This window comes from Anabas testudineus, chromosome 5, assembly GCF_900324465.2.
Source record: "Anabas testudineus chromosome 5, fAnaTes1.2, whole genome shotgun sequence".
Taxonomy (NCBI): domain Eukaryota; kingdom Metazoa; phylum Chordata; class Actinopteri; order Anabantiformes; family Anabantidae; genus Anabas; species Anabas testudineus.
Window position 1 is genome coordinate 14,761,851 of NC_046614.1, and position 26,025 is coordinate 14,787,875.

At 37.6% G+C, this 26,025-nt stretch overlaps 1 protein-coding gene across 1 annotated transcript; it reads right to left on the bottom strand.

The window, feature by feature from the left end:
* Positions 1 to 551: 551 nt before the first annotated feature.
* LOC113154753 (testis-expressed protein 264) lies at positions 552 to 26,015 on the bottom strand. The gene is made up of 4 exons (XM_026349115.1): positions 25,581 to 26,015; positions 21,418 to 21,639; positions 7,752 to 7,917; positions 552 to 2,401 (listed from the first exon to the last, which is right to left on the bottom strand). Exons 1-4 carry the CDS (start codon positions 25,830 to 25,832, stop codon positions 2,115 to 2,117), a joined length of 927 nt encoding a protein of 308 aa, XP_026204900.1. The 5' UTR covers positions 25,833 to 26,015; the 3' UTR covers positions 552 to 2,114.
* Positions 26,016 to 26,025: the final 10 nt, after the last annotated feature.

Below are 26,025 nucleotides of genomic sequence, written 5' to 3' on the forward strand. Positions count from 1 at the left end.
TGACTCACATTTCCAGGAAGTCACAGTTTATCTGACCGTGTAATGTCACAGTTATATTTAAAGAAAATATTATAGCTACCATGTATTTTTGGTGATAACCACAGTAAAATGAAGGGTAGACAAAAGCTTTTGTCTACAGATGCAGCATCCCTTTTTTTAAACATTTTCGTCAATCTAAAAATGATTGTGTTGAGAATACTAAATGCAAATGCTGCCTATGTGCTTATAGCTGTCCCTAAAGCAAGCCAACATTAAGCTTTTGAAAGTCCCGACCTTAACTCTATTAAAGATTTGTGACCCGTGCTTAAAAGTCAGATCTGTTCTAGAAAACCAATAAATGTAATTGAACTCTACCAAATATCAAATATCAAACCAGAATTCATCCAGAAGCTTGTTGATGGTTACCAAAAGTTATACTTGCTAAGCTATGTTCAACCAAGTATTAGGTGTGGTTTATGTATATTTTAGTTAATTTAACAACTTAAACTCAGATAACGGCATGACATTCATGTCCACAATCAGTGTTTGTAAATGACTTAAGGGTCATCAGGTGGTTTTTCAGGCTGTAGCTGCCTATTTTATTTCAAAGGAGAATGAGAGAGTACAAAAGAAGAAGAAAAAAAAACAAGCAAACAGGAATTAGCATGTGCAAAGAGATAACAGATTGGAGGAAGCTGAGAAATCAATATAACAGAATTTGATGGCTAAACAGAAAATGATGACACTGGGAATGAATGTGTGACGACAATGAGGATGCTAAAGGCCAGGTGTAGAGTGACTGTAAATACAAGTTAGAGCCACCGATCTTTGCTTTCAGTCACATTGAAATGAATATTAATGGGCAACCCACTTGTCTTGGCTGCACACTCTCCATAATCCTGCCCTCGGTCTCAGTGGTGGTCAGAAGGACAACAGGAAGGAGGTAATTAAGCATTCATTCACACCTTTATCTTTGGAAATCACCAGGAGAGCAACGCCAACACACAGGGTTTCAAAAACATACATTATAACACACAGGCATACAAATACTTAAAACCAGAACACTTGGTAAGGTCTATGTGCTTATAGTAATTCCCATGAGGTGTACCAGATGTTAATGAATGGGATTTAATGCTATAAACATATTGAATTGAACTGAATGAAAGGAAGGTCGTTTGAAAACAAGTCACTAAAAATATTTCGAATGCATAAAATTCCCTGTACAAATGTTGTATAATAATACTCTAACAAAAACACTGTTAAAAATGAAAGGTACAGACTTCTTTCGTCCAGCAAAATAAAGACAGCTGTCAAATGACCATTTTAATACATCAAATAATGATGGTAGAAGATATTCAAGTAAAAATATTTTGGTTAACAGTAATTCTCTGTTCACTCATCCTGTATCATTTTGACAAACAAAACATTTCAAGAAACTCTGAAGCTACCTGAATAGTTCCGCAGATCTAAAGAGGACTGTATTGTTGTCAGCAAAATCCAACAAATTCGAACACTTTAACTTTCAAACTGTGCGTTTGGAATAAGTCTGGTGAGATTCCATATTTTTTTACTCTCAACAAATCTCATGAAAAAAACCATATACCAATAAAAACAGAGTGGCCAATGCATTGTTTTGCTTATTACTTGTCCAAAAAGCATTAAAAATAAATCAGTGAGACATGTTATTGCACTTAGGTTCATGTGACCACTAACGTGGGCAGGGTCGTTAATTTTGAAGTGATCGTACATGTACCATCCTGCTATAAATACTCAGTAGAACACCAAATGTAGATAAATTCACAGCTCCTGACAAATATTATGTAACCACTTAGTATAAAACTACTTTGCCCAGCTTCCGATTTAACTAAAATAACCAAAAAATGCTATTACGTCTTCCTGAAAGAATGGACATGCATGCCAGAGATGTCAGAAGGTTTTGAGACCTGGACTAACATGTTGTTTCTAGTCTCTTCTTGGGATTTGTTGACAATAAGAGAAATATAGAATATTATCTGCCTTCTTTTCCAGTGAACATGTATGATATGTACATATCCACCACTTGGCAATAAATCTACAGTGAGAGACAATCTAAACATTGAGTATCCATAACTAATACTCAATGTCTCACTGAACTTTCACTCCTCCCCTCCAACAACACCCCACCACTCCACAGAAGGAAGCTCCAGGCTCTTCTGATTGGACTCTCCACGAAGCTGCTCTTCTCTGACTTCCTGCTTTTCATCAGTCTGTTCCCAGTCCAGCTCTTTAAACGAGGTTCCCTTGGAACTTGTCCCTAGCCAGTCGCCGTCCTCTTGATCTTGGCCAGGCACAGAGTTGACCGAAGACGCAGATGGGGACGTCTCTCTGCTGTCTGTCAGGAGAACACCACTCCCTGAGCTGTATTCACTGTTTGAGTCTGCACCTACAGCAGTGATAATACAAAAGCATAGAGTGGACAGATGGTGAGAGGACTTCTGTAAACAAACACCACATGAGAAAATCCTGGCAGCTCAGAAATCGAAGGCTGAGACTCAACCACAATGTGCGTAATAGTATTAGAGGTACACAGAGATTCAGTCCAGTATTTTACATAAAACTGATTAATCATAAAATAAAATGTTGTAGAAGTGGCCAGAAATGTACTTTAGAAAGAATCCTAAAATAGTTCAGGGCCATAGAAACCACTGCCAGTCACAGAAACAAAATACTACTAAGTGATACTAAAACTGTAATTTTAAGGTTGCTTCATCTCTGCTTCTTTTGACACATTATTCCTACATTTACCAGACTGTTTTTCAAATCAAACACAACAATCCATTCATCAATCCTACAATTATTAGGCTAATTCTTGGGTACAATACCTTTTCTTCCTAACTGTTTTTGTCGAATGCTGTATTTTATGGTTAGATTTTTATAAATCAAATCAAAGTATGGTTGCATCTTGCAAATTCAGTTTATTATGATAAATAAACAAGAAACCAAAAAATTGTCAAAGCTGGGAATTACTGTGTTCAAGCATAAGCATCTTGCCTGTCACACATTTTTTCTGGTTGTTAACAAACTACGGGATGATCAGCAACACATTGTGCTGTGACTTGAAGTCAGAACTCAAAATAGGCACTGAAGTGCTGTTAATTAGAAACTCCTGGAAGCTAAAGGTTATTTGCACTTTAATTGGACAGGATCACAGAAGCAGCCCAACCATCTGACTGTTTTTGAGTTGATGCTTTGCAAGTTAATAGGATGAATTTCATACCTGTGTGCGCCAGTCTCTTGACCTTTTGTCTTTGTGTGGCCGTGAGTGATTCCACATAACATTCTTCTCAAATCAAAATGTCCTTACACTAAGCAAAGCTGTCTTTAACACCAGACCAGATCATGGGAAACACAGATAAGTGGAACTAACCTTTCAAACAATGGCAAAAGGAGGTTTACCATCATGTTTCATGTAATAAATACATCTTGACATTATGCATTATGAGCATTCTGATGAAAACTGTCTGGAACTTACACAAAGTCAAACACGCACTTCAAGACAAAAGACTGACAAAGGTAAAGCCAAGGACAACTATAGTGGGAGTAGCTGCTGACTTTGAGTCAGCGACGGTAAGTCAGTCACAGCCTCTCAAGACACGAAACAGTAAAGCAAACTTTCTTTTATTATTCCTCATTAAACTTCAACGGTAGAAAACAAAACACTTCAGAGACATGTTGATAATCACATTTCCACTTCTGAGTTGTTGATGTTAACTTCCAATACTACAAGAAAAATAATAATATAATGCAAATAGTCTGGGACATTAATTACGCAGATGATACTTAAAAATGCAGAAAATTAAATCAGGAGCAACTTTGCTAGTTCATGAAGAAATTCTGTTTATGTGAGCTCAGCCTGCTGTTGTGTGTGTACCGCACTTAGTCAAAACATAAAAGACCACTTCATAGTGAAAACATAAAAGGCTGCTTCTTGTGTCAGACATCCCGAAAATATGATGTGAATAAGAGGGAGAGAGATGTTGCAGTGGAAACTGTTGACAGAGAATATGAGATTGGGGCCAGATTTGAGCACACGTGGGAGTGTGAACACGAGGTGGACCAGGATAATTTAAATTAACTGCATGTAAACTCCACAGCTGACTGAATAATAAATCATTGAATCCTGACAGTAACATTGCATACAGTGGACTATGACAATTCTCAATAAGTGGAAGAGATTTACAGTTTAAAATGAACCTCTACTTATCTTCATAACAATGCATTCAAAATTGAAATAAAAAACAACCAAATTTGAATCCCCCCACAAGCTGTCCCTGATTAATTTACACCCACCTCATGTGTATGAGATTGATGGAGGGAGGAGAAAAATTAAATAAAACATTAAAAATATGCACACTGAATTCTGAAAGAGCAATGGGTCTGAGCTCTTGTCGGTTTTCCTCTGCCCGTTGCCTAAAGCAAGTCACAAAATTTAATCAGTCAATGGGGAAGAAAAATCCCATTTGGATCGGAAGATACACATTAGGAATGATATCTTCATTTTATAGGTGAAAGCTGTCCCTGCATTTGATTGGAGGGGCTTGGCAGTGCCTTCAAGCATCGGTCTCTACATACATCTGAGAGAAGCTTGTCCTTTATGAGAATCAAATAGAGAAAGATGCTGCAGAATCTGAGCATGTTAAGATTTAATGTGCTTATGCAAACTCACTTTACAGAGGCTTAATTATTATGAACAGGCCTAAATTCTTTCAGATTAAAATAAGTCCACTGTATAACATTATTCAGGAGTTTTGTGGGGGGAAAAAACAAAGCTTTTCTAGTTAATATAAATATTTATCTTGAAATCATGAATGAATGAACTGCTGAGACTACAAAAAGTGCATATGTATGTCATGAGGCTGTGTATGCAACAGCACCTCTAGCTTTGAAACAAAAATAGCTATTTAACCCCCTTTAAGGGTCATTAAGGACCTCTTTTGTTCTAATTGGACAGATTCCTGGGGCTAAACTATGCCCAAAACAGTGCTTTCTGACATCACCCCTATTTTACGCAAATATATTGGTTTTCATGTGACAAATCAGCTCCTGAAATGCAGTGATATGTGTTCAAGCTGAAATCTGATATAGAATATCAATATAACATGTCCTGTGAGGAAAATATCAAAGACTTGAATCATTTGAAATTTCCTGAAGGTGTCAGTATGCTGAGGTAGCCTACTTTTCGGACACTCACTCAGACTGCATCTAAAATCCCCTCACACTACTCGCACAACAGAGTTTGTGAGTTTTTGTCGGATGCAGCTAAGAGTCACCCCACTTTACGCAGCAATTGGCCGTGTACACAGAAATGAAGGGATCTGAACTTTTCCGAACTTTTTCCTTTTGTTTCTTTTTTCTCACGAGTATTTCTTCAGATACATAAGTGCAAATCCATTTGAATTATTATTCTAATTTGCTCCTTTCTATGCCAGCAGGCTTCTCAATATGCCTTCGACTGTGGCTGTTATCTTGTTACCAATTAGATAAGTATTTTCACGCCTGCAAATGATCTAACATAAATATGGCAACAGAATGGAACCATCTCATTTAGTAATGAAGCAAAGCACAACATCCCAGCAATGCTCATACTGTATCATAAGGCAGATGAAAGTAGGCCTATCTTAAATTCATTAAAGCATTTATAAAATGCTGCTACTTGGGTGGAACCCAGGAGAAAATGAGTTAAAACATGACTATGCCCTATCACATATAATGCTGAACATCTGTTTAGAGGTTGTGACATCAAAGGTTTAATATGACACTTGATGTTAAAGACAGCTATGATAAGAATCCTGTTAACCCTCAACAGCAAGTATAAATCCACCTTTGAGCATACCTCCTTAAAACAGCTGTGGTAACAGCTAACAGGGGCTAGTAGTAAACTTTCTGAATGCTACAAATTGCCGTTGGGCAACCACTTAGAGCACAGCACACCACAACAGGGTGATTTCTAGACTGAGGAGCCAAGTTTGGGGAAGCTGGGGGTTCATGTGGTCACTGAGACAAGATCCATGTGAGAGAGTACGATGTAGAGGATGAGTGGATTGGGAGTCAATGGACCAAAACAGCCTCCAATACCAAATGCTCTACTGACCTGACGGGGGTGATCCCAGTGTGACAGGAGCATGGCTACCTGTCACATTATCATTCAAAGTCATGGGCCCAAATGCTACGCTCTGCACCATGACACATCAAGACCACTGGATTTGTCAGTGCCAGTCAGTTTCACTCCACTTTGTAACAGAGTGGATTGTGCAGAGGGGAACGTCTAAGTTGTGATTCTTTTTTTGTTTTGTTTTGTGTTTTAAAGTCTGAGCTTGTGGGTGAAAACATTTCATGTACAGTATGTGTTGTGTACTGTGTACTGACATTACATGGGCAAGAATTGCAGTCACATTTTAAATTGATCCAATAATCACTTAGTTCATAAAATAACAGGAAATCTATGAAAAGTGCAAGTTCCATGCAAATCCAATGAAACATTCAGTTTGCAAAGTTCTACCATCCAATCAGAGAATTTCAACATCTGCTTAAATAGTAAGATTGGTTGCTTCTTGTTTATTATAATAACAATAACTAACACCTCTGGGCAGAGCGTGACTGGGCATAGTAGATGAAAAAAGAGCATAGCAGAGCAAGATATAGGGAGCGCTGGGACAGCAGACTGCATTGCTCCTGAGTCTCTCATTAGCCTTGTATAAGTTGTATACTGTAGCTTTAAGCAAATCACAATTATTTAAAGCGCTTCAGTTTTATCTAGTAATTGCTTTAGCACCAATTATACCCATTGTGTTTCTAAATAACCCATGCTCTTTACTACATGTTCAAAATTAATTCTACCCTGTAACTTGTCCCATTCGTATTCTGCTTTGTTTTCCATGCTTTTTTTTTTTTAGGTGGGTTATCTTTGGATTCAGTGTAAAGCACTGACTGTACAGCACTGACTTAGACTAATTTGAACAATATGGCTTAGCTCTGAAGTTGTTGTCATACACTTATTTTCACACTTCAAGTCAACTCATGATTAGACTCGCTTCATCTCGCTTCATAATGACTCCTGAAAACATTTCGCAATATTTTATGTCTCTCGAGGATAAATTAATGTACAGTGAACAGGGTTTAAGTGCTTGTGCATCTTTTACAGTGAAAGCAAGATTATCGCATGGTGTCCGTAAATCTGTGGACAGCCCCTTGGTGAGTGGCAGCACATTTCCGCCAGAGGCTGTTGTGTCTGGGCTTTTCATTAACACCTAAGAAGGTGTCAATCACAGTTTTCTTCTGCAGGGCTGCTCATAAACAAAACAGCAGTAGAAACAAGGTCCAATTCTCCTGGGTCCCACCCAAGCAGCAAGTGCCACGGCTGAATGCTGACGACAAAGCGCAGGTGCCTTAACATCCAGTTTACTAATGGCCCTAAGACAGTAACTGACTGCACTGAACTCTTTTTAACCGCAAGTTGTATAATGATGATATTGTACTTTTTCTAAAATATGTAATACAATTTGTTTTTTCCAAGGATGACAGCTGCTCTTATCAATTTCTTTAAAAAACACAGACCTAAAGTGAACATTAAACTAAAATTGACTGGACATTCAACAATGAATGCCATTGTGTCTGGATAAGTGCAACCTTTATTTTGCAGTCATTATCAAATTATAATGGTGGTTATTTAGGGATGTTAAGTTACATCTATTTTTCCACAATTAGCATCAGCAAGCATATGGTATAGCACCTACCTGAGACCTCTGTGTCACTGTGCGATTCCTCTTGTTCGGATATCCTTCTTTCGACCTGGCGAACTTCTGGTACATAGAAATCTCCCTGCCGAGCCAAAGGGGCCATGAAATGGATTTGACTCTCTCTGTAGATCTCAATGAATGGGTGTGCACACAGCCTCCTTTCCTGTAAAAATGTTAAAGTTCATCAGCATTTTTTTTAAAGTTATGCTGTTAGCAATTTAAGTTCAGATTCACCTGATGAAAATTAGTCCTATAAACACTTTTTAACACATTTATGTTTATATACATATAAATTAAATGGACATATAAGATAATAATATCCATACATGTATTTTTCCAGAGAATGACCTCTGAAAATATTTTGATTTCATATGTGGGAGCGTCACTGCTCACACCTCACATGAAACACATCTTAAAATCCTTACAGTCAGAGTGTGTTCATCCTCCACATGTCCCACTGCCTCTGTCAAAACCTGTGTTCTTCTTCTGTTACTTGCCTCTTTGCTCTAGAAGTGAAGGTCTCACATAACAGAGACCACTTCACTTCTCCAGGCTCATTAACCTTTCATACATCATACTTTGTTATTCTGCTCATGCACAGCCAGTGTCTGTTACTTTTACCCTTTTGGCATATGTTAAAAACACATTGCAGGTTCATTTCAGTATTTCAGCATTAGCAATTATCTAAAAGTAAATTGGTTTAATCTACTAAAATTACTGTCAGTTTTAATTTCTACTTGTCATTTGTGCTGCCTATAAGTGCAACAAAGTTATTGCTGTTTGATTCAATTTACTGATTAAGTAAAGAAGATGTTGATTATCATCTAGTGTGATATTCTACATTAGAATAGAGCAAGTAAGTAATAATATTTTACAGTGCACTTGGACTCAGTGCAGCCTGGTGTAAAATTGGTTTAATTAAGAGTATCTAACATGGGTACATCAAATTGATATCAAAACATGACATTATGCTAATGAAGACCTCTGTACTCACACCTTGAACTCTTCCTCCATCTTTAAACCCTGTGTTTCATCAGTAACTTGAACTATATTACCCCAAGCATATTAGACCATAAATCATTGCTCACGCTTCTGCAAATTTATGACATCTCTCCAAGTTGAATCTGTTCCAATTATTATTGTTTCCTGAGAGATGCTGGGAGCACAAAGTCCCTTGCTGGTTCCAGTTTCAAGCAAAGTGAAAGTAGTGACAGGTAGTTACTGTTTAGTGGAACAGCAATGTCACACATGTAGGATCTGACAATCAGGCTTGCAGACTGAAGACACACACACATAAGACAGATTCTTTATAGGAGACAGCTGACTTACTTTCAAACTCTATCCTATCATCTCTCTCACCATCTGTCTCTCAGCCCAATTATGACAGCGGTGACATTCCTCTCGCTGCTGTCTGCAGGAACAACGTTGTCAGTTTCCGTCATTTCAACAACATCAATTATTGGTGCTTTTTTTTTTTTCTTTCTGAAACATCTGTGTATCCTTATTGGCTTGGCTCATCAGCTAGAGTCAGACATGGGCTGCTACATATTGCATATTGATGTTTAATTTAGTTTAATTTTGCAGTTCAGGCCTTATCAATAAATGATCAAATGTGAAAAGTAAAATACAGTAAAAGTACAGTGAAAACACGCTGTCAGTACAATAGTAATAATATTAAGGAGGTGTTCTGCGTTAACATTTGAGTAATAAAATCTGATTTGTCAGAATTATAAGTGGTTTAATTTATGGAGTCTAGAGGCCCATTCATCTAATATGGCAAGTTGAAAGTTTCACAGATCTAAGGATGGAACCACTCATTAAATAACTTGAATATCTCAATTACAAAAGATCCTCAATGTAAATTCTTTGCCTCAAAGCTTTGTTTAATCCATATAGATGTATTTAAATACAGTCCTCTGTGTTTAATTCATCCATAACCATCCATTGTACTGATGAATGATTGTGGATGAAGGTGAAGAGAGGACACTGAAGAGGAGCAGACAAATATGCTGAAGACAAAGAGAACCCTCAACAATAGTAATGGCACACTTCCAAGATTCAAGCACAAAAGATATGTCAGGGGTGGAGACTAAGTGTGGATTTAAAAGCACTGCATCTACCCCTAGAACAAAATAATAGAAACACATAACTAAAAATTAATATAAAGTGATAATTCAGGATGCTACAAAAGACTTTTATAACAATAGTTTTAAAGATTTCAGCACAGTGTTTACGTCATTGTGGCCTAATGACATTATTATTTAGGTTGTGGGAAACAGAGACATCATGAGGGAATTGTGTTTACAACGGAAACTATTGTACATCATGTCCTGCAAAAAGGCCACATCGACCTCAAAAATTATGTGAAAGTACAGATCAACAGATACTCGACCTAATCAATCCCACAAGACTGAAAAAGACACTTCAGATTGACATAAATAGGTTTTCTCAAAATGGGAATGAAACTGACTCACAAGTGATGTTCTTAATTTAGTGACTGGTGCGCTTTTAATTCTGGTTTCATTGACATGTGGTATGCTGCTTTATTTTAAAACACCAAACTTTGATATTAAAAGTTTCGGCTTTATTAAAAGTTTCAGCTTAAACCTGGATGACTCGTCGGCGTAAGTGCTTTTGTAATTTACGGTTAAGTTTTTCCATCGCTTCTTTCAATTGTTTTTTTCCCATACTGACTGAACATCTGCAAAAAAACAATCCACCACCACCTCAAATGAATTCCCTGTAAATTCATTCAACACCGAAGCTGCATTTGCACACTAAAGCTTCAAATGTTCTTTTTATTAATGAAAAGCTCTTCAGCAGGAGGTGGAGGGGTGAGTGCTACTGACTTTTTTAGACCAACAATGATGGCCAGACAAGTCAGGAAAGAAAAAAGGAATGTTAAATGCCAATTCATTCAGAATGGATTAATATTCAACAGGAGGATCCACTCTTCCAGCGTGTGCTCTCAGAATTACCAACTGTTTTACTTCATGAGTTGGAAGTCACCCAAGAAGTTAATAAGAAGTGTAAAAGGCAGGCTTTTATTCAGCTCAAAATCTAAAAAAAAACAAACAAACAGGTGAGCATGATGTATTATAAAAATGCACATCATGTGAGCAAAAGTATAGAAACAGATAGACTTAAAATAGATTAAAGTGAAAAAGACTTAATTATTAGTTGCAAATCCTTTGTTTGCAATAACTGCATCAAGCCTGTGACCCACTGACATCACCGTTTGCATTCTTCTTTTGTGATGCTTTCACCTCTCTCTGTTGAGGTTTGTTTTGGGTGGTTTGTTTACGGGGTTGTTGGTTACACATCTTAACTATAAATACAATCTGAACAAGCAAAGACCAAATCTGAAACTAAGTGTAGACATTCAGTGCTATTTATTGTTCTAATCAATGTAATAGGACAAACCTGGGCAACAAAAAACCCCTGTCAATCACATTTTCCAATAGTTTTGCTCACATGAAAAACGGCTGGGTTGTACGTTGTTTATCTGATCCAGACAGAAACACCTGGAAATAAAAGCTGAAATGTTGCGCTTTTGTCTCATATTCACCTTTTGACGTCAAACCCAGATGCGTTCAGTCTACATCAAAAATAAAGGATCTGACCTTACTTTCGGAGGGGGGGTATATACTGATATGAAATCATGGTGACAAAGTGAAAGGACTATATGTACCTGTCAGTTATGGAAACATTTTAGTCGTTTTAATACATTGATCTCAATGTCAAGAAATACAGCGAACTGTACAGGACTGTTCAAGAGACTTTTGACAGGCTTTTGCTTTTTTGTGGGTAGAGGATTGTGAATAGAGTAGTTATTGATTTTGTTTGATTTTCTTCATACTCTTCTCCTGCTATATCATGGCCTTCGGGGGCACAGGAGAGTACTGAAAGCAGAACAGGGTCATAGCAAGGTCATTTTTCTGTTCATATCCTTCACAGCACAGACTTGTTATTTGGACAGAAAGATGTCAATTATTTTGTTTCCATGGCATGAAAACATTATTACATTGCAGCATTATTAAGCGAATAGACATGGGAAATTACAGTCCAACAGAACATGAACTCACTTGACTTTGATTAAATTGTTTTTAACAAAAAAGGCAGAACTGTCTCTTTCCTTCATGTTGCTTGTTATTTTTTGTCATACATCTCCATCACTATTCAGAAACGTGCCATGCATTTTGGTTATAGAGAGTTTAATTATTGGGTTTACTCACATGTAACAGTTAAATAAACATTGTAATGATGGTGTTTTGTTGTATTGAAGCATTGTGAAGGTAAATCTGCATCAACAAAGGATTAAAAATGAACTAAATTAATTTGAGCGCAAGGGATTACCAGAAACACCACGCAAGAATGCACACTAGTGCATACACATGGCCCTTTAATTACCTCTCAAACACTTTCACATACTATGTCCTGTTAGGGTCCTAAGAGAATAGGTGAGGGATTGATGTGACAAATGAAGAGGAGGATGTTCTTCTGTCCTTTTTTTTCCCCAAGTTCCTAGCCTGGAGAACATCTGTATGGAACCATTTATGCAAAACCCTCAAATGTGCCCTTGAATACAAAATAAAAAAAACGAATCTGTGCAGGATAATAAAAAGAAAATGATTCTCATCTAAATCTCATTTTATTTGTTGAAAAACAGCTGTAAGTTTTGTCTACAAAGGTTGTTAGTTCTCTCAGAAAACTGATAATGGCACTGCATCACACTGTCATAAATTACTCATAACTAATTGGATGTTTTTGTTCACTTGCTGTTTAGTTTACTTCTTCTTCAATCACGTGGATGTGTGGTAGCCTTAGAAACAACTTATCAGTGCCAAAAACAAATGATTAATTAATTAATGTAAATACAGGAGACTTATTATTCTAGAGTGCTACTTGTGTTAATAATTCTTATTAAATTAATCATATCAAAATTATTTAAAGACCACAGCAATTTGGAAAATTTACAAATAATCTAGGTCTTATTGGGATCTGTTTGGATTGCAATTACAGTAAAATAATGGTTAAAGTGTTATAATACAATAGCGATTACAATTAAATTAGATTGCAAATCAACAGCTGAATGAGAAATTCAGACTGATAAAGATTTTATTATTTATTTAAGTAAGTACAAGACCAGTTACTATTAGCTACATATATTAAAGCTATCAGAAAGGAAATAATAATTGCACATCTAAATGTATATGTTGGCCCCAGTCAAACATGTCCAAGATAAAGACCAAAAAAAAGACATGCAATGCAACTGATGAGCAGTAATTTTACTAAGCATCTGAATATCACTGTCAGGCAGCAATTAGCCTCGTAGAGGGAAAGAAGTGGATCTTTGATGATGCTGCAGGAGCAGATACTGTAACTACTTATTTCATTCTATATATACTATAATTGTGTCTTGTCAAGCTAATCATTTCAGTGTAACAAGAATAGAAGTTTTATTTATCATTATTTAATTACCTTAGCTGTATTTTAATGGTAAGAAAATAACTTTAAGGTTGGTTTTGCTGTCAAGTCTTCTACAAATGTTAGTGTAAGTTGTGACATTTGTGCAAATTCCCTCATAAGGAGCAATTTAACGATAGAAGAAGGGCTGGAAATGTTGGTGGAGGAGACAAGAGCAAAGAGTTCTCTTTCTCAAAGAAGAGATATTTTACCAGTAAGCAAAGAGGCAGTCTGGGATAGCATAACAAATATAGTGAATACATTTGGGCACCTGAGCACTGATTTCAACAAGGAAAAAAGTGGAAAGAGAATAACCACAGTCGAGTCTGACACAAAAACAGGCTGTGTTTGAGCTACTGGTGGTGGTTCTGTAGAGACACCATTAACTCCCGACACACAAAGAAATTAGATAAAACTTTCCCAGGTGGCTCTTGATGAATCACATCCCTACATCTGGTATTTTAGCAGCTCCCACAAACAATTATCATATTAGTCCTAAATATGAATGATGAAATAGGGGGACCCCAATAAACCTGTTCTTCTGAGCACAATTTACCAAAATGATCCTTTAGTTGATCAGAAACAAGGTTTTGTAGCATAATCAAGTGAACAAATCTAAAGGATGTTGGGTGCAGGTGTTATATTATTGCTACATTACCAATACTAATCTGTCAGTCAAAAAAATACATTCTGCTTTTGTGTTTGGTCCATCACGAGTTGAAAAACCAAAATTTACACAAATTTGCAAAGCTACTCTAAATGTTCAGATAAGAATCATCTCTATGCAGCAGACACTCAGTCTTTGAAACAGAAAACATGCACCAGTTCTCACAGAGCTGTGCCCTTTTGTAGATAATGGTGATAAGACCACAACAGCTAACCAGGTTGGATGTGTTGTGCAGCAGTAACAGGAGCAATGCATCAGGCTGAGCGGGCAGGGGAACACAAATGTAATGAATAAAGAAGAAAAGTAACCTCTTTGAAATTTTTGCTGAAATAATATTGAACTTTTACGTTTTGTGTCAAATACATGTTAGTCACGACCCTAAGAGAATAACTAAAATAATTAACATTTTCCAACATTTGTCTGTGCCTCAAAGGAGAGTTCCGAGTGACACCAAATCCCAGGGGGTAGGGCACCTACTGTACCTCAGAAAGAGCGAGCTCAGATGAGACAGAGACAGGGACAAATTGCCGTAGAAAAGTGAAGACCTGCAGCTCCCAGGGAGAGAGAAGGGAAAACGAAAACAGAGAAAGAGACAGATACAAACAGCCACCCCTATGCCTCAATGGTCCCATTTTCTCCTGAGGAAAAAGGCAAAATAATGTGAACCCCACAGTAAGCAGTGAGGAGAACAGCTGATGAAACAAAGTAACAGTTAAGGTCTCCCAAACATTGGACCGAATTCAGATAATCTCCCATTTTCTAGATATATTAAGTATAATTTACAATTTCCTGGTGAGTAAGACAAATAGCTGCTTTAAACCTACCTACTCATGCCACTTCTATACAACCATAGACATATCAAAAAATGCCATACAATAGACCAATAACCATTTTGGCCACTGGAGATTAAGCTAGTTTGTTTTACATATAAGTCAGAAAGGTTTTGGTCTCTGCAGAGCGATAAGACAAGTAAACATGCCCAGAGACAGGTACACAGTGTAGAAAATGGTCTTAGCAGAAAATGCCAGAATTAAATAAGGTATTATTCCTTTAGGGTAACCGTACTGTCAACTCTCAATGCTGATTAAAACTAAATAAAGGTTTTTCCTTTGTGTTGGTGAAGTCTCACAAGACGCGTGGCTTCAAAAAGGAACACAATCTATTTGAAATACACATACACAAAGGTGTTAAGTTCAAATGGCTGAAGGCTTTCATGGTAGACACAAAATGTTTACAAAATTTGCTAAGGCATGTTTGAGTTCAGATTGCTGTCCAAGTGGTTCAGTGAATAAGAAGAAGATGTAGATTTGTAGATTACATAATACTCGGAAAAAAACGCAGAAAGAAGTAGAATAATATTCACTCACAGAATTGAGAACCAAGGTATGTTTTGGTGCTAAATGTAACACGGACACTGCCATCTTGGGCTGGAGTAAGATAAAATGACTTCAAAGGTAATATTCACCTGATGGCTGATAATGACAGCAGGCTTTCAGTGGCTGCAGGGCATGGTCATCTTACAGATAACATGGCCATAAGACCAAGCCTTGTATCTCACAAAGGACACCGTAAAAACAGAAGTCGAAATGAAACGATGCCAGAACTTTGACTTTATCACAGGTATGAAAAGAGGAGTCCACAGATAAATGCTGCAAAACAAAAAGGCTAAAATCAACTAAGCAGAACGAGAGATATACTCTCAGGTTATTTCTGTTAAACCACTAGCAAATATAAATCCCAGAAGACCTGCAAAGCCGTGAGAACCTAGTGCGAAAATGTAATTCATTGACATTTGGCCACTTCTTGTAGTCTGTGCGTTAATGATAGTAATCTGTAAAATGATGGTCGATACCACTCCATTAGAAGCACACGACCCTCCTCTACCTAATAATTTTGCCTCCTTACTTTCCTTTTACTTGTACCATATTGATGCTGTATTTCTTTTCTGTTTTGCTTCATCACATGGTTATTTTGAATGTCAAATCTGAGGAGCTACAGTAGTGTTTCCTCTATAGTACATCAGTCTTTTCAGACATCTTCTAAGAGTCCTACTCCCTTACATAGCAGAGGTGATGACGGAACATAGTATCTCTACAGCCCCTTTATAGTCTACATTTCATTTCAAAGCCTCAAGGGAAAAAAAGTGGTTCAAAGGGACAGAGGGCATAATGAGTGACAGTAGTCACAGGCAGTTCGAACAATCCAGGTGTCACTCAAGCAACAACACTCTTTACAAAGATTCATTCAGCCCTGACAAATGAACAAGGACTATTTGAAAGTCAGTGAGCTGAATAAAGCAGTTAAGTCCTAAGCCTCTTTTTTATCTTTCCCATGTCTTTAGGTTGCTCACCAAGGTCCCAAACCTCAGCTCCTTGGTTAGGTGCCCCCACCCTGTTACTTGAATGGTTCACAATTGCCTCTTGGATTTCTTTTAAGAAAATCCCTCAAGAGGACCCTAAAGTAAATTCATTCAATTTGCATGTCTATCACGACAAAAGGCACAACCACACTGTCAGAATATTTTGCCCATCGCAAGAGAATGAGTTTCTCGTCTATACAGGCGTTTTGACATTTTGCAGATATACAAACTGACGAGCTGTTAAAATATGTAGCTAGTCCTAACAGAGAAGCAACTTCTACAATGTGTGAAAGACTTTATCAGCAGTCGATTCAGCACTAGAGGGGAATTTAGAAGTATTTCCAAGTTGTTTTTGCTTACAGGAAATATGTGTTTATTTTTATCCCACAGTTTTTTCCATGTATTTCAAAAATCTGGTCATATTACATGTTTCTTTAGAAGGGATTTAAGTGACTGCCCTCCTACTGTGGCCAGCAGCTAGTAACACTATGTGTGCTGTAAATGCAAATAAATAATGCAAATTCAACATTGCATGAAAACAGACTAATGATATCAAAGTAGACAGAATACATCTTTTAAGCAATTGCTCGACCTTATATCCTAAGTGATTGATAATAAGGCCACTGGCACAAAACAATTTGTCCCATATCTAAAAATAACTACCCTTCTTAAATTGTAATCACACCCTTCTGCCTGATCTTGATTCAGAACGACAGTGCAACAAAGAATAAAGTTTAAATCTGATCAATCATATGTTGATGTGACATTTAACACAAACAGTAGATTCCCAGCTGCTGGAGGATGAAAGTCATGTTTGAACATTTGACGGGCAAACTCCACTGAGCCTCCTGTGACAAGAGTTAGCTCGCAGGGTCGTGATGCAACGTTCTTGATAAAAGAGTTTGAAACAATTTTGTACATTAATATAATTAATTGTTTAAAAATAAAAATCACATACAAGACATATTACTTTGAGTGCATTCCATTAAATGTACATTTTGCATTATCAAAAAAGAAATTATTCCTGCTAAAATAATTGATGACGTCTTAAACTGAACAAACACATCAAAACCCTAAAAAACATTTTACTGTATTGAGAGGAATTAAGCATTTATGTTCACTATATCCATGCAGTTCATTTCACTAAAAGAAATGTCCTTGTTTTCATCAACTATCGAATACAAGGATATTTAATAGACACCAAACTTTTAAATATACATACATAGGATAGTGAATTACGCTATACTATTATTTCTGTTTACTATTAACTTCCATTGTTTATCTAAAGGTATGTGTCTGAGAATGCATCAGGTATTTTAGGTAAAAACTGTGTTGACATTGTGACCAGCATAGAAAAGAAAAAGTTTTTTGTTAGGCTAATCTCGGTGATGAAGACACAGGTTAGACATTTGAAGAGTTCCTGACAGAGAGAAGCTCGTGAAAGATTGTGTGTGTGTGGACAGAGGAAATGTACAACTTTATAAAAGCTGACAGCTTGCTAATGAGTCCCCCTAATCGCATGGCTTGATCCCTGCACCTCATTAGTGTCAAGAATTACAACAGAATCACCCAAAACAAATATGTACAACTCCTGAATATTTGAATACAATTCAAAAGGTCCTGCATGCAAAGTATCCTGAGGAGTTTTGAATTGAATTTCAGTTTCTCCTTTATGTGAATGGGAATAAGTTATATTTATAATGCATGAACCCTCTTGATAATAATTCAGAAGTTATAAACCCACAGAATTACAATTAAACAAGACTTCACTTGTTCCAGCATATGACACTGCCTTCATTACATTTTCTAGCATATAAATGCAATGACCTATTCCGACCTTTCTGATTGTCACAGTTAGCTAAAAGTCTGCATGTTTATCAGGCCCTGCGGACTAGCATCTGTGCACTTCTTTGCAGCACATGCGGCCATGTCGCAACATTAATAAGAATTGCAAGAGGCAGCACCTTATGCCCCAAAAATGAGGCTTAATTTTCCATTGTACTGCAGAAGACCTGATGATCGCTTTACCATGTGTGTCAGCTTCTAAAAAGGCCATTTTTATGGAACAAAGGAAAACTTGCTTTATATTCAGTCCAGAATCTCTGTGCTGGCAAGAAACTTCAGTGCCCTCAAGCAAACAAATGTTCCATCGTCTGCCTTTCACAAACCTTTAGATCTCTGTGAATGTCAGCAATATTATCCTCCTACCCCAGTGCCCAATCCAGTCTGAAGGCCTGGACACCATGCTCGAATCAAATCTCAAGATGCCAAAGCGCCTGTGATGTAGCTCACCACTAAAAAGCCAAGGCACAGAAGAAAAACACTGGGGCCGATCGATGGTCTGACTAGGAAAATATCAGGCCTGACCATGGGGCAGCAACTCAAAGTGTCTGACAGACAGAAATCATTCTGCCATGACAAGCCAAGCATGCTAAATGCTGATGAGCTTGTTTGAAAAGGTCTCACCACTTGGGATATTCCAAGTGTCAGCTGTCAACAGCATGCTTTATTCACTGAAAGAAATCCATTTAGAACTAACTGTGCTGTTAAGCTGCATTGGTCAAATGTTTTGACATGTTTTAGCTTAAATACTAGTAAATATTACATATTATTAACTATTTAAAATGAAGCATATTTTGTAGTTGTTTCCACTGATGCTTCAGCTCCTTTCAATATTTTATTTTAACTGGCTCTTGCCATTGCAATCAGCACAAACATGTAATTGACCTGAGCAGTTCCAAAGCATTTTCAAACGCAGCTCAACTGCTGTCAGTCTTTTAGCATTAACAAACAATTATTTTTCATGCTCAAACTTTATCTTTAACTTGACATTTTAACAACTAGTGATTTGTGAGTGTTCAACAACATGTTTCAACAGTAATGTTTTATCTTCCTTCGGTGCTTAAGATTAACTGACACACTCTTTTAGGTGTTTATCTCACATTCAGCAGTCACTCCCTTTAGAAACAATAAAAATGCTGGCAAGTTTTCAGGGTTTGGTGGAAATTATTATATTATTATTTTTATTATTATTATTATATTTACTGATAGATTATGGTTTAGGCACGCTACTATTTTCAAAATGAGCCATTAGTTTAGTCAGTTTATTGGCCAGCGATATATTTTGGGTATGATGCCGTGTAAATGTATTCAGTAATAGGATCCAGTTGTCTGCCTTTATAGTGCAATGCTGCTTCTTGAATAACACCAGGTTATCCGTGTTAAGGTGCATTCTGTGTGAATACTGAGATGCAACAGAATTACTCCACAGGAGGTAACAAGGTACTGGATATTGCAAAAAGCAACAACTGAATTTGTGAGTTGAGGAATGTGAATTTTCCCATAAAAAGTAAATTTAAGTATTGTACAATGTGGTTTGAGACCACAAGGGGATAGCAATCTTCCCTCTGAGCTTCGATGTGAGTACGCACAGCTGTATTTAAATAACTAAGTGAACTGCTTTTAGTAACAATGACACAACTTTACAAGCGTACAGTCAGAAAAGAGTAAACCAGCAAGTTACACACAAAGATGTCATTCAAGTTACTTGGATTTTTAAAGAAACACAAAAACATAACCACTGGATCTGGAATCAAATCTCAAGCTCTGTCGGTGTATTTCATGTCTGTGGCTAAACTGTCAACTATCAAGAGGCAAATAATCCTAAATTTATTTTTTCCTTGGTCCAACGCCTGTTGTTTTCTGAGGTATCCTAAATAAAAGCAGACAGACAGCTTGTCTTCTTTATGTTGATTATGTTTTGCTTTTTAAACCTGCCTGACTTTATATAGATTATTTTCAGTAGCTGCAAATCAAAACTGCACAGTTAGCGAACAGTCCTATATACATACTTACTAACACTTTCATTAATTTATTTATTACAAGTAGAGATGATGTCAGACTGCAGCAGTTCTTGTTTTTGTATCTGATTCAAGTGTGCATTTATGTTACAGATTTTGGCAGAGTATTAATTAATAAAGCTGTATAATGCAGCTTCCTACTCTATGCATGTTTCCAACATACATAGTTTTGGAAATTCAAACAACACTTTAAATTACACGAACAAGATATGAAACACAGATCAAAAGCACATTTAATCTTGTAAGAGATGGTGGCTGATGCCCAGTTTTGATGGCTACGCAAGCTGACCTCTCAGGCAGGCTAAGCGCCACTGGAACAGAGCCAGATTTAAACAGTGTCCAAGCAGATGGTAGAGTCAACCAGACAGGACACACAAACACATTCCTCCAGCAGAAGCAGAGTGACTGAGACAACCTGTGGTGTTGCCACCTGTTATAGCACACTGCATAATTAAACCATATCCACAAAACTCTCTGCTCATCACAATGACTCACTTTCCCAGCGTCCACGGAGCAGCACTCAGTGAGACCATTCATCATAAAGTGCTAAAAGGAGCTCAAATTGTTCTTCATCTCTCTTCTCTTTTGTTTTCAGGTTCACTCCACGTCTCCATGCCCTTTCTAACCATAAATCTCTTCCTGCTGTACTACCTAACACACAACTCCCATTCCTCCAGGGAACGCCATAAAGACAGCTTAAAGGTGTGTTTTTAAAAAGGTTTGAAGTTCTCTCGTCTTTTCAGAAAATGCATTTAATTTAGGGCTACTTGAAAACACACAGTATGACTCAGATGTGCATGTGACGATCATGGGGTTAGATATTGATATGTTTACTTGCTACTGTTTGACGTAAGCTCACCTCAGACAATGATTCACTTCCTTACAGATACACTTGAGCATTTTCTTGCCAGTACAACAGAACCACTAAAATGGGAACCTGCCATATCTATAAGCAGTGTTCTTTAAGCATTTTAATGGTATGCTGCCTCAATGTGCAGCTAAGAAACGTGGGGGAACACAGAGGCCCCCATGGGACACATGAGAATCATGCACAATTCATTCTGTTCTCCTTTGCACAACATCCCAGTTTACGCAGGGATTAAGACACACACACACACACACACACACACATAAAAAACATGAACACCAGTATCATGTGTAAATTACAGCACTATATTTCTGACTGTATTTTATTATTATTAGTAGTAGTAGTAGTAGTAGTCCTATTGTATGATCAATAAATAATCACGTATGTGCACTTGAAGGTTTGTATGTAGCGTCTGTGATATACAACACAAGTCAGCCTACTACCTTGATGTAGTGTTCTAGCTTGGGGTAGACTTTTCCCATTCTCAGGTGGATGGAGAAAAATGCCTTGTGGGGGAACGAGGTAGTGACCACGTGCGTGACTTCAGGAAAGGAAAAGACATTAAATCCTGATGTCTCATAGCGCTTTAGGAGCTCCTCATCCGGCTTGTTTTCTCCCTCGCTCAGAATACTGCCCACAGCAAACCGGCACTGTGGTCCAGACACCTAGAAACAAAGATCAAATTAAAACATTTGAACGCAATATTTGTCGTGATAAAATCAAAGATACAGACAAGACAGACTGATGGCTCAGATAGAAACGAAGGATATGCAGAAAGGATGCACACACTGTTCACATTTTTCTCATTCAAGTCTTTCCAAATGCCGTAATTATACAGAGCCGCTAATATGACAACAACAGCAGTGACAGACAGATGAATGCTTTCAAGCAAAAATGCTGTCTGGCCCCTTCCAAACAATTCCTAATGCTTGCTTGTATTTTAATGCATGAAAACAACAACAACAATGGATGCTAACAGAAAAACCTTTGGTGATGCCAGCCAGATGCCAAACTTAAGGAGATAATATGGCCATTAATTGGTGCTCTAATTGGAGTATTTGGCACTGCAGCAGTTATTGCTCCTTTCTCTGTTCTGAGCACACTGGTGACAATTAGAAGAAGACAAAAAAGAAAGATACTCTTTACAAATGAATACTCCTGGGACATTAAAGACTTTCTCCCCACTGTGCTGAGCAGAGCCCCACTGAAGGCTCACGTAATAAATAATCTCGTATGGTCCAATTTATTCATAAACCTATCAATGTTACACTTCAGGCACAGCAAATGTGTCTGAGAAAGCCTATTTTTCTTATTTTCCTAAACACCTGAGGCCAGTGTTGTGTAGAAGTATGATATTCACTGTACATTGCAGATGGGGCTAAACATACATACAGACGCTGCATGAAGTGGACAATGTACATTTTTGACCTAAGCTTTGTTTTGTATTGGCAGATACATAGATACATAGATACATAGATTATATATTGCTATAATGTGAGTAATGTTGCAGATTCTACCTCCACTTTTGTATCAGGTTGTGATAAAATAAACTCTAAATTCAGACTGACTAGTGGTTGACCTTTAAGCCTGTATGTGTATTATTATCTCTTTTTTTCCTGAAGCATTAACAGACGTCGCTCTGTACAAAGAATCCTGGTATGCATGATTTGTTCCCTATTTGACTTTGTTATCGAGTATGACGTAAACACACAACCAGAGAAAATGGGTTAATTCCTGGTTGTACACGTGCTGAATGAGGATACTGATGACAGGTGAACCACATCAAGTAGGCTCAGTGGAGATTATGCAAGACTCAATACAGAGAGATTATTTCTACCAAACATCCAAAATCCCTACATTAATCTATTCTATATCTATATCTACATAGTTAATGTCAAAGAGTCATGTAAGCAGAATTTCATTTGTAAAATTGCTTAGACAGATTTAAATGTGCTGTCTATGGCATGATTGATTTTACTGCAAGTACCAAAACTTTATACACAAGGATATTTTTGATACTTTGGATGTTTTGGGGGCTCACAGCGGGAGGTCTGAAGCTAGTAGATTTATAAATCTTCAGAGGGCTTGAAGTAAGAAGTTCAGAACAAAGAACCACTGCCAAAAGCACAAGCCTCCGTCCGCAATCCTTGTTTTGCCTCGCTACACTCATCAAGACACAAGTGTTATGTCTTTTGGTGTTTCTTCAATACAATGAATGCTTAACTGAAGCAAAAATGTCCTAAAATCAACTCAAATGCCCTCGTGCCTTTGAGTCTCTCTTTGAGCAGTAGATCGCTTGAACTCGGTTCGGTTAGACAGACGAAGATGCAATTAATATTTTCCATCCACGCTCACATTCAGAGACTTAAATGTTTCACTATGACTTTCCGAAAGGGCAAGTACTAGCAAGATTTTCTACTATGTCATCATTCTCCACAAAGGCTAACATTCAGGGAGATACACATTTCCTGACTGGCCCCTCCCCTAGCTTCTGAAGCCCACAGCTTTCATCATATTGTGACTCAAATGATAGTCCCTGAAGATGAACAAACGTGTCATTTCAACACTATTCCACTTGTCATCCCTTTTTGTCTCAAGGACTGCAAATCCTGACCCTGATTGTCTACTTGGAATATCAAGTATGACAGAAAACTACATAGCATACCCCCATTACCTCCCTCTGATGTTTGGTGGACACCAAGGGGGAGCAGAGAAGAAGAGAGCTGCAGGGGAGAGGTGAAGTGGGCACGTTGGGTCAGAGAAACCTCCTGGCTTTGAAACTGTGAAGAGGCTGGCGGAGGAAAGGGTTTAGTGAGTGGGTCTCAGAAATGTGTATTAGCCATCTGAAGGAACAGGCAGAGCTGCTCCAGCCCTGTATCCATGGCAACCATCTCAGGACCAACTCAAGTCCTTGTTGAGGTCTTTTGTTTCTCCAGAGGAAGTGATTAAAGAAGGTAAAAGTGAGGAAACAGAGAACAGAGGATGAGACTAGTCATGCTGACACTTATCCTCTGTCTGCTACACTTTTGAAAATCCTTCCAACTGCAAATATCAATGGGCAACGTCTGACTATTTAGCCAAATAACAGTCCTCCTATCTGAGAACACTCTCTGAGACTCCTGACGCAGGGACTGAGTGGCATCTTAAGGCTGAGAGCTAATGAGCTGAGATCATTACGCCAACTGTTTAACTTAGATCAGGAGTTGGCTACCCACTGCCAGCCTAATTACTGGCTTGGGAAAAAAGCATGAGTATAACAAAAGGGTTTTGAAGCAGAGTGGGGAATTGAACCTGGTTACATTCCTTCAGGTTAATGTGCATTGGACTTTGCTGTGCCCGTTACAATTCAGTCAAAACTATTGAAGGCTGGTGGTACAAACTGCAGATATGAACCTATTTTAAGTGCTGAAAAACTTTTAAGTGAAATGATACAGTCATAGTGTTGTTGAGACCACATATTAAAAAGTGTGGGAAGCGACCCTGATTGATGATTAATTATTTCATCATTATTTCTGCTACAAAAATATACAAATTCTAATGGAGTTCATTTTTATTTTATTCATTGTATTATTTGTAATTTGACTTTTTTTTCCTGACAGTAACAGTCCAATAAATAGTCACATTTCAGCTCCTCTCAGCTAGAGCAACAACAATGGCAGAAATAATTCTGATTTACACAACTAGATGCTGCTGTGGAAACACTGAGCTAATAAGACAAGCTAGTCAGCTTACTGTCAGAGGGTGAATCCAGCAGAGCTAACCTGGAAAGACCTCCAGCATACATCAAAAAACTAATCTCTGGCAAAACACACACATCACACTGAGTCTGAGAATCTAAATAGGCCTACTGCTGATTAGCATACCTTAAAATTAGTCTGGTAATTAGGCTTAACAATTATAAAAACTGTGAAATCAGCTAAACAGACTCTTGGTCTCATTACTGTTCTGTGTAAGTAAAATAAACATAGGGAAATAATTACTTTTTCTGAATAATTTATTGTGATCACTTCCATTAGTCATTTATTGCCTCAGTTACATGTGTTTTGTATTTTACTGAGTCCATACATAGTATCTGTGATATAAATAAACATATATTGACACATATTGATAATATTCTGATCTTGGGTTACCTTCTGGTTTGGAAATTTATTAAAGGGCATTAATTACACAACCCTAAAAGCCAAGTGGCTCATTTTTAATCACTTCTGAATCCACCAAACTCACCACACCCTGGCCAGATGTGTTTTGATAATGCTTGAGGGGGTTGCACAAAAACATCAGTCAGACAATGCCAAAAGACAAAATGTCAAGACTACACAAAATGTCACTAAGCAGGAGAGAGAGAGAGACATTTTATCTGCATAAATAAAATCATTTACTCACTCAAGTGTTGACAACCTGCTGAGGAAAGAGTTCAGCTTGGACTTCATTTGTTTTAAAAGAATGGCATCATCGCCATCTAGTGGTCGGTTTAATAACCTACTTTACCTCGGGAATCCACCGGATTTGTAAATTAAAGTACAGTTATAGGAAAGTGCTGAAAACATAGTTGAAATGAACAGCTACTAGACTAAGACAACCTCTACTGTGTGTAATACATTTGTACCTTTTTAGGGTCATCATAAAACACTCCGATACATGGAAGCTTTGGTCCAATACTAAGGGACTCCCTAAAAAGTTGTCCGCAGTTTCTGTGTGGTCCGTGTTTGAATTTGTACGCAAATGTGATCTTCTTTAGGGGAGGAGGGCCAGTTCTCACGGTAATATCTGACAGCAGCCCCGAGTAAATAATCCAACCCGCTACAGTTAAAAGACTTAACAACAGGCTAACGACACACACACTGATCCAGTCCGGCATGATGGCTTATTAACAGACGGAGCAGGTCGCCTACCGTTATTTACAAACTTCTGAACACTAAACACGATTGAATTCACTGTAACAGACCAGCATTTTAAAGAAAATCTTTTGTTGTGTTCCGTTGCTACTGGTCCATCAATGAATTTGCATTTGTTTCACTAAACGAACGGACCGAAGAGTGCACATTGCTATT